We start from the raw sequence: 20,540 nt of genomic DNA, 5'->3' as shown, positions 1-20,540 counted from the left end.
GAAAGAAAAAAAGAAGCAATTTTTTTATCCTAATGGCAAGCACTAGCTTTTTATAGGTATTGGCCGCTCTAAGGCTGGAAGCAGTGGTCTCTTTATTATGCAGGCACTGAATAGGTAGGCCACCATTGCCTCCTGTGAAGGGACAGACAAATTATATCCATGTCTTCTTGGGGATTCGAACCCAGGCCCTACAGTATGGCACTCAGAGTCACTAACCACTTTCTGGTATGGGTAGAAAGAGGCTATTGTAAAATCAGGAAAATAATGAATTGGACATTTTACATTGAAATGAAATGCCAGTTTCTAAAACAATACTTACTGCAAAGAGCTGCATGAATAAAATACAAGAGAAAATGAGTTACTACAGCTTTCCTCAGATTAACTTTGCCTACCTCCTACAAAACTAACATAGGCTGTAGAAAACCATGGTTCAAGAGTAACTTTACATTGTGCATTTGTTTCACATCATTCTAATTGGCATAATGGTTAGCAGAAGCTGACTGCTGAAACTAAGGATATGTTTTTTTTTTTTTTTTTTTCCAGTATAAACTGGCTGCAGGTTTATGTCTGATAAAACTGCTCCATGTGTGTATAATATCATTTTACTCCTTGTAATACAGTATACGAGGTAGGATTCAAAAGTTCCCAGACTGAGTCTATAACATAAAAAATATTATGAATTAAATTGCAGAAACACATCCTCCTTCAAAATAAGACCCTTGTGCAACATTATACTTTTGCCAGCACCTGTAAAGTTCATCGAAACGTATCTGGAATCCATTTTTGGCCATGTCCTTTAATTCAGCTTGTGATGCATATTAACTTCATCTGAAGATTGAAATCGACGACTCTGCAAGTGTCTTGCCAGTTCAGAAATTAGGAAGAAATCACAGGGTGCGAGATCAGGTGAATAAGAAGGATGATTCAAAACTTGTTTTCATTTTCGCAAGAAAATCATTAACGAGTGGGATCAGTGAGCAAGAGGGTTGTAATGCAACAGCACCCATAACTTGCTCAGCCCACATTTTTGGTCTCTTCTTCCAGATCAGCTCACTCAAATAACGCAGGATTTCGATGTAGAGTTCTTTGTTCACAGTGCGTCCTTCAGGCATGAATTCCAGATGCACAATGCCCTAGATATCGAAGAATACCTCTAGCATGACCTTTCTTTTAGAGCGATCTTGGCAGAATTTCTGCGCTTCTGTGGAGATTGTGGTGATTTCCATGTTGGCAGAGGTCTCTTGGTTTGCGGGTCCTACCCCACCAAAAAAACACCATTTCTTGTCTCCAGTAACAATTCTGCCAAGTAGGGAAGGATCTTTGCCAACAGCCGAGACAAAGTCTCCCATTTCCATTCGAATTCCCTTTTGGTCTATGTTTTAACATGCAGGGAACAATGTGTTGACATACGCTATGCATATTAAGATCCTTGGTAAGTAACTGCTGACCTGTGGCCTGCCATGATATCCTAATGTATTCTGCTATTTAGCAAATTGTTTGCTGCCTGTTTGTGCGCACTGCCGCAGACACCTTTTTGGTGTTTTCATCCGTGCGTGAAGTCAAGGGGCCGGCCACACCATTCTTCGTCTTCGGCACTTTCCCTGCCTTTTCTGAAACGACGATGCCACTCAAAAACTTGCATTCTTGACAACATTTCATTTCTGTACACATGCTTCAACATTTCGAAAGTCTCTGTAACACTCTTTCTCGAGTGAACACAAAACTTGATATTGATTCTCTGCTCAACTGATACCATATATCGCCATTTACTAAATGCACCTGCTTACAAAAAGGCACTGTAGCCGTGAGCATTCGACCACATGATTTGGGATAAACAACTTTTAAGGATGAGAATGTAGTAACACAAAAACGTCCTCGTAGTCGCACTGCTGCAAAAACTTTTTACGTTATAGACTCGGTCCAGGAACTTTTGAATCCTACAACGTAGGTAGTGTTCTTTGTTGTGAGATGGTTTAAAGACTGATGGATTCAGTCATTTCCAATGAGTGCTTTCAAGCAAGTGCCTAGCCATTGAAAAAGTTTTGCTCCATTCTTCGTTTCTTAACTGCATATCAAACATGCATTCAGGGGCAACAGATATCCTAATTATTTCATTACTCATAGATACAGGCCTAATTCAGCAGGTTTTGATGTTCCTACATTTTTTTGGGGGCAAGTCTAATAGAACTTGTATTCCAACTGTCAGTCAAGATTATGTGTGTGTTTTGATGCTCTTATAAGATTATATCCATGTTTTGATGCTCTTATAGAGATCATATACTGTAAAGCTATGATCTAATTTATATCATCTTCTCTAACATGTTAAATCCATGGGCCTAGTTGAGAAAGTATTAGGACAAGTAACTGGAATACATGGATAAACAGTGAGTAGTTACATGGGTCAGATAAAAAGGTCTAAGAAATTAGGCATATATAATTCATGCTAGGCTACTTTTAGGAAATGTGATTTCCACTTCATAGCTCCTTGAGCATACTGGAAATGATTATTATATTCCAGATTAGGAGAATATTCCATAGGCTTCCTATAAAGTCTTATTTTCTTTTTTTTTATTTTTGCTAGTCAGAAAAAAAAATGCGTATAAGTATGCATGGTGCTGCTGCTAGTACAGTCAAAAGTCTTTGATCCGGAATGATCTATAATCCGAACATCAAAGCTACAAACTTCCTGCGCATGCGTAAACGCATGCGCATAATACCTTTATGCATGCACATATGCATTTACGCATGTGTATAATAAGTTTACGCTTGCGTGTTTAACCCTTTAACGCGTGCAATATTATTTTTATAATTTTTTAACTAAAAACTCTAGAAATTGAATATTATGATCCTAGAGACAAATAATATATGAATTAAAAAAAATCTACTCTTGCCTATTGTTCTGTGGGTGGTGGTCGTGCTGTGAAACCACCGCGCATCTAGGACTTTGAAACTTACTGATGTAGTAGGGAGAAAAAACTTGCCATTTTCCGCGCGCATTTCTAATAAATGACGAAATTTACGGATTTTAAAAAAATGTATGTAAGAATTGCATTATATATAATTTTTTTGCATTATTTTACAAAGTAAATCATCAGAAAAAATTTAAAAATAAGCATTTATGTAATTTTTTTATAGCAGTGAAAATATAAGTACCTACATAATAACTACATTTGGATAAATGGATTAAAAACTCAATAAAATAAGGATAAAAAAGAACTCAGTGGTTTTTTATTTAATTTCAAAGAACAAATTTTTTTTGTGACACTGTTCAAAGCATGTTTGTCTCTTTGGTACATGCATAGACCCACACTGCACGTTTCACACATACATCTTGTTCTATGAGGTTTCTTCATTGTGCTACAAAATGTACACTGCCTGGATTTAAATTTCACTGATAAATGTCCAGCGTTATTTAGTTTCTTTTCATCTGGCACATGAAATTTGTGGTTTTTTATGTTAATGGGTGGGGGGCTTGGTCTTTTTGGCTTTGTACGGATCGTTCGTTTCCCATTCATACTTATTTTGTTCGTATTTTGTCCCAAAATATTCAGAAAATGTTTTTCATTTAAATAAAACTTTTATGCAATTTCTATTTTTAATTATAGCAAAGTATATTTAGTACATTAAATTTAAACCACAGGAAATAATTTATAAAATCACAATACTAGCTTGGGGAGCAAGTGTGTTGATGTCAGAGAAAAGTATTTGGAAAATAAAGACCTTTATACTGGGCAGGTGCATGTATTGTTTAGTAATAAAATAACTCTGTGGTTTCAAAGCCCTTTTTATCTATATCCGGGCAAAAATAAACATTCCTATTTGAAAAGCAAGCGAACGCCATTGAGAAGCAAACGCCAGTGGTTTCAATGCGCGACCACCGAGCCTCTAGAGGATTGTAAGCATTGTGACACAATGCTCTAGTTGCGCAGTGGTCGCGCCCTGAAACCACATAGCAAATGCCATACATATAGAGGTTTTTTTTTTATATATGCAGTTTAATTACTGCAATTTTTTATTGTTTATGATAGAAATCATGATGTGCGATGACTAACTTTTGAAATTTAAAGTTGTTTATATTAATAAAAGGAAGTGATTTTGTCTCATCGAAAACAAATTTTAAAAGGCATCCGAACTGAAGTATTAATACCTAAAACATATATGATTCTAAGGTCATTTTGTGTTATTTAGATGTAAAAGATCAGTAATCAATTCATTTTCACTCAAAAATTTCGGAAAAAAGAGGAGGGGAAAAATTCGGAAAATGATGGTTTCAGGGCATGACCACCGCGCGTCAAAGGGTTAATGTATAACGGGCGGCATAAGCTAAGCTAAAATTATCTAATTATCTATTTCAGTTAATGTTGCTTATTTAAAAAAAAGTCCGATTTTGTGTCAAAATACCTATGTTTGAACAATGCTTGATATAAATCTAATATATATCCTAAGTCACACTTTTGAGACATGAAAAACTCAATTTGAAATTTGTCAATAGGCCCAGTAGAACAGGAGATATAGAATACCCCCGTTTTTTGCGCTGAGTACATGCATGTGGTTTGTTATAGCAGTGTGCTGCACTCCCTAGTGTGATGGCCATTTCAAAACTTGATATTCTGGGATCAGTTTCTTTCTTAGCTGCCATATGGTCATTCTTTGCCTCTTTTGGTCTGATAGATATCAGATGATCTCTGAGGTCATAATTAGTTGAACTGAAATCTTCAATCCAGTAATGTTCATTATGGTTGTAAATGATGTCACTATTAACATCTTAGGTGTTTCTTCTAGTTTGTGTAGCAGTACTACTGCATTCAAATGTACACAGTAAGTAGTGTTTTGTACCTTATTGTGTTCCATTTTGAAAAGAAACATGAAAAATCTTATTTTAATCAACAATCAGTTATTTTGTAAAAGATTAATAATCATACTAATGATAGGTACTTTCAAACTTTGACTGAGGGCATATCTTTTCAAACTCTGAATAACATAAAATGTTTATTACTTTCTCTATAACAATATATCTAAAAGATTTATGATGATGCTTTATTAATGTACAATGTAATGCTCTTGGCATGGTTTTAATTTCTTTTAAAGGTAAAACAACACTTATAATGGTGTGAAATTCAATTTATTATCGAGCTATGTCTAAAATTTTTATAGATGTGAGTTGGAAATTTTTATACCAATAGTTTCACTTGAAATGATTGAAACTTCAAAATGAAGATGTTTTTGTTTAATATTCTGCATTATATAAATCAGTTTTCTCCCCGTCTGAAGAGCTGCATAAAATAACTTCTTTATTTTATCATGTACAAGATTTTTTATCAATTATTTAAATAATAATATTAAATTAGAAAATGTTAAATTAGAAAATGGTTACAATACTTCTTGTGATTAAATGTTTTTCCTCAACAAACTACTAATCAAAATAAATGTTTTGACTGCATGCTCAAGAGAATTATGAAGCTGTGCATTCTGGAATATGATTTGTATATTTTTGTTCATGTAAATATAATATAGTTATCTTTTTATAATTCATTTTCATTTTATATGTGTAGGAGATGAAGAAATGCTTCAGGTAATGGAAACTCTACAAAGGGTTGATGTCTCATTTGATGGGACAGAAATGAAGTCTAAAGACATGAATTGTGAGCCATCTTCTTGATAGACTTCTCTAGTTGAACTTTTCTGTGCCTTAAAGGTAAATGAGAAGAAAAATTTAAAGCTCTTAATATATTAAATTATATTTTATATAGAAAAGTTTTTAAGAAATTTGTGTGAATTACTGTATTTAACATATACAAACTGTTTTATAGAGTAAATCTTATTCAAAGATGCATTTTTATAAGATACATATTGCATTCTATTACCAAATCTATTTTTATGAACATATATTAAATATTTTGTTTTAATTTAGCTGTTTGGACATTTCTGTATTCATTAAAACTATCTAGTATCCTATTTATGTTATGTTAATGCTACCAGTTTAATATAAAACTGAGGCAGAATAGGTATGGTGTCTCTGACCCTGTGAGTTAAATAAATTTCTATATAAAAATACCTACAATACACAGTCCAAGATCCTGACTTATCACGACTTCAGCAATCCTGGATTTGGGATTTTTACAGGTATTATATTGTCAGTTAAAATCTAGTAAGGTGATGTGGAAATTTAAAAATTAAAAATATGAAATAGCGGTTTATGAAATAATGAAACATGACCTGAAGTGAATCAAACTTAACAAAACCCCCTCAGTATTTGTTTGTTTGTCCTATTAAACTTTTCTTTCAATGTAAGTAGTTTAATTAGCTTCAATTTTTATGCTTATACTTTCTGTTTAATTCTATAGATAGATGTAATTTCTCGTTCAGTTGCAAAGTTCCATTGTTCAAGTCCTCTAATTGCCACATCAAGAATTCCCACTAAATTATCAGTCAAAACATTTTTGTTATCAACAACTTCTCTGTCACTTTTTTCAATATTGCTAGCGAAATTTTCTGGATTTAGAACCATGCTACAGATTTCATCGTCCATTAGTTGATTGATTGAGCATTGTTATCACAATGAAAATCTGCTGTTATATTGTCTTCATTTTATACCTCACTGCATGAGTCATTTCTCAAGCCACAGTGTGTGATAATTAAGCAGTGATGAATGAAAAAATAATAAATAATGTTTTGCCAGGTTGGCATCAGTGCTGAATTGAAATTATGAATAGGTACTTTCCACAAGTTTTATAATAAAAAATGTTGAATGCCCAAGCTTTCACTTGCATGGAAAAGAGGTTGCTAGTAATCTTGGAGTCTGTATTTTAAAGCATTCCAGATATTGGATGTCGGGATTTCGGACATTGTACTGTATTAATAAGGCAGCAAAATTTTGATATACTTATAACATTTTTTTTAAATATAACTTTTATAAACTTATGTATCAGTATAATATATGAATAAAGTAATTTTCTGTTTAAAATGCTTCCTATTCTATTTGGAAAAAAAACTAGCTGCCTTTTACTTGTAAATGTTACTGATATGTATTGAATTGAGGCATTGTTGAATTCAATACCTGTCGGTGTTAGTGTATCATGTATAAAAATGTGAAATTTCACAATTTATTTTGTATATAAATTTTATAGATGCTTACTGTACAAAAATATACATTGTGAAGAGCTTACATTGGCAAATGTATTCGAAAAATAATGAATTTATATTTTGATATTATTTAAATATCAATTATATTAATTTGTGTTTGTTTATTTAAAATTATATATTTTTTTATTTGCTTTTGCTGGCAAGAGATTTTTCTTCAGTTGAATATTGCTGTTTTTGTTGCTTTGCACTTTCATGTTAGAATTTTTTTTTAAATGTCAAACAAAATGTTTATCATCACTTTTTTCTTCTTACATCAGGGAATCAACTTTAATTGTCTAAAATATTTATTGAGGATAAAATTTGTTGTGTAAACTGTAGTTTTTTAATATTTCATCTGTTCTGTAATATATGCTCATTTAATGTAATAATAATTTTTTTCCTTCTTGTTAAAGAAATTTAAATGGATTCTTACATATTAGGCATGATTATCAAAGTCATCAGTTGATCTTAAGTTCTTGACTTGTTTTGAAAATTAATGTTATTAAATAATTATTTTTCCTGTTATTTTAATAAGATGCATATATTATTTTCTCATAATGAAACTTAGCTCCCTTAGCTTTAAGCTTAGATTGATGTATAATGTTTTAAAATTAAATTCAGATCTGTTTCGAAAAAAGAAATATTTTAATACGAGAAACCAGAAATTGTAAAAAAACTTAACTATCTGTTTTAAGATTATGTTTCATGTCATCAGTATTTCAAAATGTAATATTCTAAAATTCTTGGGCAATATTTGACCAGAAGATCTAAGAATTCAGTGTAAATTTTTAGAAGTTTGTGTGGTCATATATTGTATTATGTGTTTCTTCAAATATCTGGTAAGTTTCTGTTGGATGTTAGGAAAAGTTTTTGTGTTTATATTCTGGTTATATATCGGACCTTAGAAATTTTTTTCTGTGCTCATTAGTTAGTGGCTGGGCAGTATGGGATTGTTTTATATTTTGCGCTAAATATTGTTTTTAAATGAAAAGTCTGTGACAAAATATTTGAAGATCCAAAAGAAGCATATCAGATAGTCTTTTGTGTGAATATGATGTAGGAAGCAATAAGGCATAATCATATCAAAAGATATTTATCCAACTGATACTACCTCTTTTGGTCATTATACAGTTTTCTCCAGGAACAACAGTATGACAATGTGGAAAATACTTTTGCTGATTATGAAAGCTTTCCACAGTGAAGGAGGGAGAAAGGAAGTTACTTCGTCCCAAATTATCTGATATAAACAGTAATGGGGAAAATATTGTAGACTGAGAGCCAGTTAATGCATTCTGTTGCAAATATAAGAGAATTCTTTCATTAAAAAATACGAAAACTTTTGTGTACACCCAGTATGTAAGTTGTTATGGATTCTGTCATGAAAGTGAACCTTATGTTATGTAAAATCCAAAATTTTTAATTATTTAGAAGATAAAGAAGTTTTAATATTGCTTTTTTTTTTATTATGAGTTAAAATTAAATGCTTTGAGCTTTCAGTATTTTGTGTTTTAAAACTACAGTTAAATTCTTAGAATCCCTTAAATTTATCAAGACTAGAAAAGGCCTTTGTAATTGTTATTGACTGTCAGGAAGATCTTCACCTCTGCTTTCACCATCTGAATCACTGAAATTTTTATTTTCCAATATGTGGGATGCAATTTCAGCATCAGAAAGAATTTAATTTTTTTATCAGCTGTCTATATTGTGCAGAAATTTTCGGAGGTTTGAAAGATCTGAACAAGAGTAGTGGCTGCTATTGTTGTTCAGATCCAGAATAGAAATCCTTGAAGGATATTGGGTACAGTTCATGACTTGCAATTAAATAGCAACCTACTAAATTTAACGAGTCCAACAACTGCAGGGACTAAGACCGAAGCTTATGGGAAGCATCCTCTGTAAAAAAAAATTCAGAAATTTGTTAAAATTGGAATATCAGATGATACTTTTGAAAGATGCAGAAAGAAATAATGAAGGGATAAAAAACAATGATGATCTTATGATGATCTGTGGAATATTTTGAATCAAGGAGATGGAAATATATGTCTTCTGTTTTCATAACACATGAATATACAGTCAAAAGTCTTTAATCCAGACTCGTCGGGACTTCGGCGATTCCGGATTATTGGTTTTTCCGGATTATAGATCATCAGTTTAAATCTGGTAAGATGGCATGCAGAAATTATAAAATTAAAAATATGAAACCGTAATTTATGAAATAAAAAGCAATTATAATCTAAAGGGTATCAAAATTTACAAAAAAAAAAGGCTTAATATTTATTTGTTTACTTTATTAAACATTTCTTTCAACGTGCGCATATGTAAAGCATACATTACGCAGAGTCAAAATTAGAAAATTGCAACCAGAAAACTATTTGATGTGTACTCGTGATATTTATGATGACGAGGAATTTGATTTAAATCATATCAAAGACGGAGTATATCGAGATGAAATACTACATTTAGTAAGGAATTATAAGCTGTATAAAATAAAAACAACTGCCCTGAAGATAAGGATAGTGTTGACAGATCAACTTCCAGTTCATTGTGCGCCCCAACGTCCTTCTTCCCCGCAGAGCAGCGTGAAATTGATAAACAGATTTCAGAATGGTTAGAGAAACAAAGGATATGCCTTTATCCATTTTTTGCAGCAATTCCACTTTTTGTTTGATGGACATCGAAACGTGCTTTCGCTTTGTAGATCCTTTGGCAGCTCCAGAATCGGAAATTCTTTTTAACATAATTGAAAATTCATGCTTACTTTTATAAAATTGCTCTAACAGTCTGCAAAAAATAATAAGCCAGATCCAATTAGAAGATTAAGGAACAACACAATCTGCAACATTAACTGAAATAGATAATTTTAGCTTAGCTTATACCGTCCATTATACATTAAACGTGCATGCGTAAACGTATTATGCGCATGCATAAAGGTTATGTGCATGTGTAATTGCATCATGCGTTCATGCATGCGCAGAAAGTTTGTAGCTCTGAGGTCCGTATTATAGATCATTCCAGATTATGGACATCCAGATTAAAGACTTTTGACTGTAATTACTTAAGGCGTAGCGCAGAAAGTTTGTAGCTCTGAGGTCCGTATTATAGATCATTCCAGATTATGGACATCCAGATTAAAGACTTTTGACTGTAATTACTTAAGGCATAATTAAGCTAGAAACTTTATGATTAAAAATCTTTAAAAAATTTAAAATATAAAACAAAATGAATGGAATTTTTCTCCAAGCTGAACCAAAACTAGAATAAACTAATGACAATAACAAAAATATTATAAACTAATAACAAAATTAGTGTAAACAAAATCTCAGTTGAAAGAGATACTTATATTTCTACATTGATTGAAAAAGTAAACAGGGAAAGAAAGACATTGAGTGACAGAAAATGAATATCTTTCAGTTTTAAAAAAAGGATTTTAATAAAAATAATTTTAATGTGCAGTATTTATATGGATTAAATAAATTTTGTGCTATAGTTAGTGAACCAAAGATTGAATAATTTGAATTAAAATCAGCAATAAATGAGTGCTGAAAGTGAGCAGGGAGAGAAAGTGAGATTATAGGAAAAGTATTTCACTTGAAAAAGTAACTTAATTTCAGAAGTGAATCTTACATAAATAAAATATATTTTGAATGTAATAAATGCACAAAACATTAATGATTTGAATGAAAGTGGTAAATGGGTGCTGAAATCTTCACCAGAAAGTAATAAACAAAGAAAAGAAAGTAATAAACTTATAAGGAAACTTCAAAGAAAGTAATAAAGTTATAGGAAAACTTCAAAGAAAGTAATAAAGTTACAGGAAAACTTCAAAGAAAGTAATAAACTTATAGGAAAAGAACATTTCAACTAAACAATAAAAACTCTAGATGTATGATCTTACATAAATAAAATACATTTTAGCTGTAATAAATCTGCAAAGGTTGATATAGCAGGCCACAAAAATTATGGACTGGTTTTCAGTCTGTCAGACCTCCTTTGCATGCCTGCAGACTGAACCTCAGAGCCATTATGCACAAAAAGAGACAGGTACTGAATGCACACAGAATAATATATTTTGTGACCAACTAGAACTTGGGATAATTCGGAAATTCATGGAATAATAAAATAATAAAAACAGGTGAAAAAGATATAACAAATTTGTGAAATTAAATTTAGCAGCAAATGTGGCTGTCTAGTTTTGTTTACGATGTTAAAATTAATGCAACCATTTTAAAATATGAAGTATTCAGGATAATGTCTTAATGTTTTGATGGTCATAAATGGGCTCAGCTCACATTCCAATTATGCATTGCAGTGGGCACAAATGAGCACAGCTTCCATTACATATTTACAACTGACAGATATCAGATGTATTTGGGAAGAAAATATTGCTTAATCTCACAACTGCCATAGGGTCAAAGTATATTCTACAGATATGTAATATAATTGAATAAAATAAAATAAAAAAATTGTAAATGCAGCATTTAGTACTTGATTTGTGCATCGAATATTCATGTAAACTATTACTCAAAGCAGTAAATTGCACTTTTTAAAAATATAATCTACAAAAATATTCAGAAGCTTTTAAAAAATGTCCTCTTTCAAATAAATTTCAGAAAGTTAGCCTTCTGAATGGCATGTCTTTTCAGGTCTGCACATAAAGATCTGTATTTAAATGCTAAATTTGTATAATTACTTATTTTATTATTTGTTTTCATAAGCTTCTAATTATTAAGAAATTGTTTCTTAAGTTGTGGGCTGTACTGTCAAATGGGGGTTGCAAAGCGAAATATTAAGATGGCAAAAATTTTGTTCAGGTGCATGAATTTAGAAAAACGTTAGTTGCAGTCGCTTCTTCAACTTTAATTTAAAGTATTGCATTTTCTGTATATTGCAAATAGTGGCCAAATTGAGCTATGAAATAATTTACATATATAAAAAGGTCAATAAGTGGATAAAAATTGCAGTGTTGCATTGCAATATCAGTATATAACTTAATTTCAAATATCTAAATAGGCTACAGATGCAGTGTGTAATATTCTGTGTCAAGCAGACATGCCGAGAATAAGATCAGTGCTCTTGGCAACTAGTGTAAAAGTGATAACACTTTTCCAGCATAGTTCATTGCACAAAGTGTGTAACTTGAAAGAAAGATGCAGTATTTTATTGTTTTACTCAGGTAAGGTTGGCACTTATTTGAATAATTATTATAAGAGATATTTTATTAACCAATGGATGAATGTGCAAACTTGAGTAACAAAGCTAATGATCAGAATATAAATGCTCTTAAATGTCTTCAAAGAGGATCTAGTAGTCAGAAAGCAACATGTAAGATGAAGAAAAGAAAATATTTAAAGATTTCTATAATTTAGCTTCACTTTCAACAACTGTGATGGTAATGAACAACTTCATTTAATTTGCAAGAACATTTTAGCTGTGGAGAGTATGTAACTATCAAAATTATACAGGGATCTTGAATCTAAGCATCTGTCAGATGTAATAAACCCAAAGAGTATTATTTTGGACAACTCTTCAAATTTTCAAACAAAGCAAATAATATTTTGAGAAATTTATGATTGTTTGCAAAAAATATTATGTCATACAAAGTTTCATATCTGATTGTAAAAAATAAAAGAAATCATTCCACAGTGGACATGATTACCTGCTGCTACTAAAATGGTGATCATATTCAGGAAATTCCCTTGTCTGATGACACTGTCAGCAATAGAGCTTCCGAAATTAGCAATTAGGGATTTGAGCAACTTATTGCTAGCTTTTAAGAAAACCCAAACTTTGCAATAACAAATGATAGTTCAAACACATTATTAGTATATAGCGGAAACATTTATAAAATAAAATTTTAATTTTGTCATTCTTTGGAACACCATACAAGAGTTGAAGACACATATAATAAAGCTGATGACTTTTTGAAAACTGATGGTTTAAAATAGAAAACTACTCTAGAGTTTCCACAGATGGTGCAAAATCAATGATAATAATGATCATGTAACTTTACAAATTAGCTGATTCATCAAAAGACCCTTGCAGGAAAAAAATTAGCAATGAATTAAATATTTTGCTTAGGATGCTGTTAAAATTACGAACTTTTTTGAAAGCCAGGCCTTAGCAGCCATTTATTTTCAAATGCTTTGTAAAGACATGGGCCCTGTATATAAAAATTTACTACAAGTAGAAGTAAAATGAATGTCAAGAGGGTGAAGTTTAAAGAGATTATTGTTATTAAATGACAAAATTGTTTTATTTTTAACTGAGCAAAAATCTGATCTTGCTGCTCTTTTTTTTTTAATGACGTATGGCTATCAAGGCTGTGCTATGTATCATCTGATAATTTTGGGAAATTAACTGATTTCAACTTGTCTCTTCTATGAAAAAATTCACAGTATATTTACTTCAAATGATAAAATTCAAGGTTTCATTAAAATGATCAATTTTGGAAGAATAAGCTGGAAAATGATTCATTTGAAATTTGATTATGACTGTTAACAGTTTCATAACTGGAAAAAATATTTAATAAAATTTAATCACAGAAATCATTACAGATCACTTCAACCCATAGAAACACAGTTTTGCAAATACTTTATATCAACTCTTTAAGTTTCTATTTTCATTTTCCATCATTTTTTTTTTATCAAAAATTGAAAATGTCAAAGGAAGTTTACATTCAGTGGTTATTATTTTTTAAAGGGTAAATTAGTTAATTTAAGGTATGCATATTTTTGTATTACTATTTAACCATTGTAGAGCAGCAATAGCTTTTAATTTCAAATAGATGCTGTGTGACACTGAACTCTTTAAGTTTCTATTTTCATTTTCCATAATTTTTTTTATCAAAAATTGAAAATGTTAAAGGAAGTGTACATTCAGTAGTTATTATTTTTTAAAGGGTAAATTTATTAATTTAAGGTGGCAGAATTTGGGCTCATAATAAGCCATATATATTTTTTATTACTATTTAACCATTGTAGAGCAGCAGTAGCTTTTAATTTCAAATAGACGCTGTGTGACACTGAAAACAGTAACAAATGTTTAGTTGGGAGTGAATAGTCATGTTTCTTCTTGTTAATAATAGGTTTTGATTTCAAATATGTTCGTTCTATATTATCTTTTCCAACAAAGGTTATCAAAATTTTATTTATTAACTGCAGACTACCTGATGCATGTATATTTTCTTACATATTCTCAGAATATACTGTAGACATTACAGTCTTAAATATTCACATTCTAAAGAAACAGGCACTAACTTTTAAAACCTGGTGTTATGATATAAGTAACTCTAACTGAATTCTCTTGCTTGGTGAATAAAGAATCCGTATTAGAAAACAAGTAATGTATGAGTATGTTTTTGAGTCTTAAACACCATAAAAATGTAAAGAAGCAACTGATCTTCTAGATTTTTTTTGAATTATTCTAGATTATATTGTTAAATAAATGCAGTACAAAGTTTGAGATCTGGATATACAATGTCCGGAATGACTTAAAATCGGGACCTCAAAGCCACCAACAACCTTTTTCTTTTTTAAGGAATCTTTTTGTAAGCTTTACCCATGTGCATTTGGTTTCTTCTTCCCATAATAAAGCATGTGGAGAGCCCGATTCTTAGCTTCCTTTAAGCACTAAATAAAATACCTCATTATTGAAGAAACAGTCATTTTAGCATAAATTTATGTGATCAGTAATTTGGCACCATAGCTGCGTATCTGCTTGGCATATATCTGAAACCGAAACATTCTACGTAGAAACAGTTGATTTTACATCTACTAGTATTTTATATCCCTTTTGCCAACTTGGCAAATTATTATTTATTATGCTCTGCTTTTGCCCCCACATATTTATCTTCAGAAGGCAACTTGAGTAATGAAGCGATGCCTAATTGAATAACAAAGAGTATGGTAACCTTTTATGTTGACATTATGCTTGGCAATGATTACCAATTCCAGTTCAATATATGCAAGTATTGAGTAATAAAAGAACACGTGAATAATGACTTTCAATCCAGGCAAGCAGAGGAAATTAAAGAACAGTATTGGAGGTATTCTCTTTTAAAAATACCTACTGCCCCAAGACGAATCGTTGTTGCAACCTTTCGGTTAGAGACTGAACATGACTACCTTGTGAGTCATTTATTTAGATCTGGCATCTTTTCGTCCCCTAACTTTGCAACTAAGTCACATTATGTAGGAGAGACACTGTTATGGATGCTTCTTATCGTAAGAAATGCCCTTAAGAGACTGGACATCTATGTGACAGATATTGACAGGCAAGAAAGAAGTTTCAAGATCTTCAGACTGTTTGACTTTTTCTAGCTGATCAAATTATGTTCCAAATTTTAAACTTTGTTCTTTTTCATGTATTTGTCTTGGGTGTGCTTGTCACACTCTAGACAGTGAATTGTATGTACTAAAAATAATAATAATAATAATAAAATGATTATAGATTTAAGTTAAATTCACTAAGAAATGTTGATGAGGAATAATATAGCAAAATTTTCTACATTTAGTGCTTTTTGAATTAAGAATAACATTTATTATTCACATTAACCCAGAACCGACACCAGAGCTCATATGGCCAGGCGGCAGAATTTAGAGAAGACGAAATTTTTGGAATTTATAGAAGCACCGAGCAACAAAATTAAGGGATGACAAAACTTTTAGAATTTAGGGAAAGTACTGAGACACAAAATTTAGAGGCGTGAAAAATTTAGAACTTAGGGACTTGGTAGCAGAATTTAGGTCATGCAGAGACTGCATCAAGGGGCAAGAAATCTAGCACCGGCCTGTGATAAGCTTAAGTATGTATACATGGGAATTTATTTATTCAGGTCTCAGATAAGCCTTAAGCATGTGCAAGAAAAAAACGTAAGTACAATAAATAACTAATACAATTCAGGCTTAATTATCACAGTGCGCGACAAAAGCAAGACAAATTTTGCGGAACAACTTGTCTTTAGTCATCAATCTCATAATACATAGCCAGCAATGTATAGCGGATGCTATTAAGCTAGGCTATAGAAATTCCGAGGAATTTCAGTTTAATATAGCAGATTGTGCTGTTCTTTAACTTTCTGATTTGATCCAGCTTATTATTTCTTTGCTGGCTTTTGTTACAGGAATTTTATGTAAATTAAAGTTTGAACTTTCGATTATGTTGAAAAGAGTTTCTAACTCTGGAGCTGCAACATGATCTACAAAGCATAGGCATGTTTCATTGTCCATTAAACAAAAAGTGGAATTTCTGCAAGAAATTGATAAAGGTATATAATATCTGCCTCAAAATTATTGAAAAGACATTAGCTAAATGGATGAGGACTTTTTTTTGCATGTAGAGAATAGCCTTGTGTGCTTTACATTTAATCAGTTAATTAGCCAACCTATGTAAAAGAGATGCCTTCCCAGAAGGTTTGCTAAAAACTAAATCATGTTTAAGCTGTATGACATAAAATTCTAAAATTACTACACAATTAGCTTATTTTGCTGCTGGGATGCGAACTGTGAATGGAAATTTCAGTTTTCAGTGGTTTTACCCACTAGTTATTAGCAGATTGATAAGGAAATATATAAAAAGCTAACAATTATTCATGTACCTGATAATTTAGTTTTGGAACTTTCCTAATCACACTTTTTACAATAATTATTTTTCATTTGGAAAATAAAGGAGTATTTAGTCTTTGTTCATTCTGCTATTCTCTTCCAATTAACACATGGATTATTATGTTTCATTAAGTCTCTCTCTTTTTTTAAGAAGTCAACTTTTAAAGTGGAGCTGAATCTCTTACAGTCTTGTAATACAAAGCAATCATTTGTTAATAACTTATGATTATTTTAACTATGGATATCTGAGCTATGAAATGTTTAATTGCAGAATTCAGTTTGTTACAAAATTACTGATGTTATAAACATGATCTAGCAAAATCCACAATGCTTGAAACTTACATGCAGTCTTTAACTTTTAATTAGATAAACTCAGTAATTTTTTAGATACTTTTTCTGTAATTATATTAAATGCTTAGCTTAGTTTCATAATAAGTTCAGTATTTGAGGTATCTTGTATTTCAGCCATGTACTGTCAGACAAATAGTTTGTGTCAGATTTTAGGCTTTAATCAGTGGCATCCATCTAGCAGAGGTGGAATTCTTCTTAGTCTTTTTCTGTTAAAAATGCCATACCTGCAACTGTCGTCTGTAACAAATTGCTACTACTACTGATTTTTAAACTACTAATTTTGTAAACTCAAGTGAGATAGCATGAATTCTTATCAGGATATTCATCTGCAATTTCAGATTTTAAAACTTGGATTTGAATATTATATTCCTAATGCTTGTAATACTTTGTAATCAGAAAAATGTACAGGTAGATATATAAGTGTATACCTGATTATTATTTTACTTTGATTTTATGTATATTTTTGCGGTATTAAGTTTCATGTACTAAGTCTTGGTTTTATATACCAAAATGTAACATTTTCTTATTTCCAAATGATTCGCTATTGGTATTTGTGCTTGTCTTGTTACATTTGTTCTTGTCTAGTTAGTTTTTAAAATGTATATATATTTTATGTATAAATTTCATCATCTTGATAATGAAAAATTTCTCTAAAAGTTTGAAATACTTGAAGTATTTAGGGCATTAAAAATGATATGAATTGAGTTTATCTTTAAACATATGCATAATGTCTTTAATCTTGTTAAGCTTCCAGATGTAACATATGTAACTTTTTTCTAAAGTGGCAACACTTTCATTTTACATTCTGACAAATGCTGATAGATTATAGCTTAAGTGGCTAATATATTTTTATTCATATAATGTAAAAATTTATTATTATTTATTAATTTTTTTACAATATATCATATTGTAAAACAATTTATTAGTATATGATGGGTTTTAATTAAGGCTAATAACTGCATGTTTTACAGTTTCAAATGATTTTAAGTTTTAAAAAAATACAGTTTGTTATTCCAGACTCAAGACCAGAATGGTGGTGATATTTTATATTTTATTAGGAATAATTTGAATTTCTGTCTTATTCTAGTTGAAATATTAATGAAGTATCTCTTCAGACATTTTCACCAGAACAAGACACCAGAGATAATTTTTTTTTTTTCATGTTCTTCTTTTCTGAATTCATAGTGTTAATGAACACTGTATTAAGGAAAAAAATTAAGTGCTAATGAACACAAAATTAAGTTTAAAATTTGCACCATATATTATCAGCCAGCCCTGATATAATTAATTATAACTCTAAAAGCTGATCATCAGTATTATTCCTTCTCTAATTTCTATGATAAGAATTTTATTTTGTCCTTACCTTATTATAATTTTAATGGGAACTCAAGTGAGAATGCATAAATTCTTATCAGAATTTGGAAAGTCTATTATATCTTAAGAAATACTGCTGTTGGAGTACTTTAAATGGTAATTAAAAGAACAAGGTTGAGATTCTTGGAAAGGAAGCAGCATTGCTGTAAGAAAGTTCATTTTAAGAGTACTCCTTTTTTTTTTTTTTGGGGGGGGGAATCAGGATGTCTTGTTAACAGTATCTTTTTAAACCTATATGAATCACGCAAGCTTAAAAATATACAATTATATTCATCATACGAAAGCTTGTTCATAATTTGAGATAGAGTACTTATTATTTTCTAATCAGTAGCAATTTCATTTTTTTTTTCATAGTAAGTATAGCATTGCAGATTTGAGATAAAGGGGGATATGTTAATTAATATTATGTATTTCTGCACTGTATAAAGTTTTACAATGGAAAAATCACTATGCTGCATGAAGTACATATTTCATATATTCAACAAGTCCTATTACATTTATTCATTCTTTTTGCTAGCATTTCTGAAAGAACCAGTTCGAACTGGCCTTTTGTCTGAGAATGTATTTAGATGTCTTTTAAATTGCTTGAACGTACTACCACCACCCTTCTGGTATTAAAAATTTTAGTGTCTGGGAAGAATTTATGTGAGAATGAAGATTAAACTTAGTTTGAAAGTACTAATTTTAGATTTGTTTCAAATTTTTCCCCTGCAGTATTAAAATTGCTTCGTTGGAATTTTCTAGATTGTAAACTAACTGTATGGTATTTACTTCTTTGGTGGCTGTACCATATTTGTAAAAATATAAATAAATCTTTTGTTTCAAACTGTTTGTTTTCCACTGTAATTTTTAAGCAAAATTCATTAATAATTTGAAGTAAGTTTAATGAAATTAGGGTTTAGAAATGTGACAGTTTGTACCATCTGCATTAGCTTAATGTTTGGATGGCAATGCAAATATTAAAGCTCAAACAGATCATGCTGATCTTAACTTAGCATTATTGGCTCATTGGAACCTTCCAGTTAATGAGATGTAAGGATCACTGACTCAATGAGTGTAAGAACATATACCACAGTGATTGAAACCTCAAGTTATGGAAAATGTAAAAGCAAAAATCAATCAGGAAAGAACTAAGCAGAAGTCATACTAAAATCGTTATACAAAAACATTACCATCACTACCCCAAAAGATGGTAATAGTAAGGTAGTGGTCTCAAACTCAAATTGCATACAGGTTGAATTCGTGATCTGAAAGTAGCTGACAGGCCAGAACATTTTTTAACAAAATTTAGAAACATTTTTAACAAAAAGGAATTATAATGCAAATTTAATGTTTAATTTCACTTATTTTTATAAGCAATAATAGTATAAAGGAAAAAAATTCAAATTTTTTTTCTATCTGAAGTCTAAAGGTTGGTACCTGCAAGAAATTTCTGTTGATTATGCTTATTAATTTAAACATATTAACAACTATATGTTAAATTTTAGACTGTTTATTTTAGGTAAATCCAATATATTGGATTATACAGTAAACTTACTTTTAACTGGAAATTTCAGAATACTGAGGAATCGTTCACTGTCAGCTAGTAAGTTGAATTTATTCAGAATGAATGTGAGAAAATCTTCTACCTTACCATAATCATGCAACCTGGTGTACAAGCATGCATTGAACATCCCCAACCTATTCATGTGTTTTTCTTTCATTAGCAGTCATACATATAAGTTGAGACTATATATTTGTCTCTAAAACTATAAGCATTGTATTTCCAGCTAATACATAATTGAAAGTGTATTCTTAGGCTGCAAGATTGAAACTACTGTATTAAGGTATATCAACATAATAATTTTAAACCAACAGTTATAGAATTATTAAAGCTCACAAATCAGATGTATTAAGATCAGGATGAGAAGAAATAGAACAGACATTAGAGACACAAAAGGAAACATTTTAGCTTCTGAACAGACTAAGAGATGAGGAAAATGACGAGTTTCCACACAGGAAATGGATGTAAAATTTATGAATTCACATCCAGATCTTCTCAAGAGCAAAGTTTAGATCAATTACCAAGCTCCTCTAGAAACATTAGACCGT

At 30.7% G+C, this 20,540-nt stretch overlaps 1 protein-coding gene across 2 annotated transcripts in view; it reads left to right on the top strand.

Annotated features, from left to right (window-relative positions):
* The window catches only part of LOC118180902 (uncharacterized), a 113,650-nt gene extending 94,370 nt beyond the window's left edge, over positions 1-19,280 (top strand). The window contains exons 20-21 of one of the 2 annotated variants that reach the window (XM_085807926.1): positions 5,553-5,695; positions 6,345-19,280. In XM_085807926.1, coding sequence (XP_085664052.1) covers positions 5,553-5,659 — 107 coding nt within the window. In that variant the 3' untranslated portion in view covers positions 5,660-5,695; positions 6,345-19,280. Of the gene's footprint in view, positions 1-5,552 lie in introns of both variants that reach the window. The other variant, XM_035349978.2, reaches the window with a different exon arrangement.
* Positions 19,281-20,540: the final 1,260 nt, after the last annotated feature.

Source organism: Stegodyphus dumicola, chromosome X1, assembly GCF_044657685.1.
Source record: "Stegodyphus dumicola isolate Sdum_Otavi_A_Nest chromosome X1, ASM4465768v1".
Classification (NCBI taxonomy): domain Eukaryota; kingdom Metazoa; phylum Arthropoda; class Arachnida; order Araneae; family Eresidae; genus Stegodyphus; species Stegodyphus dumicola.
The sequence above is the reverse complement of the archived record's forward strand: the minus strand, read 5'-3'. Positions and strand labels throughout refer to the sequence as shown.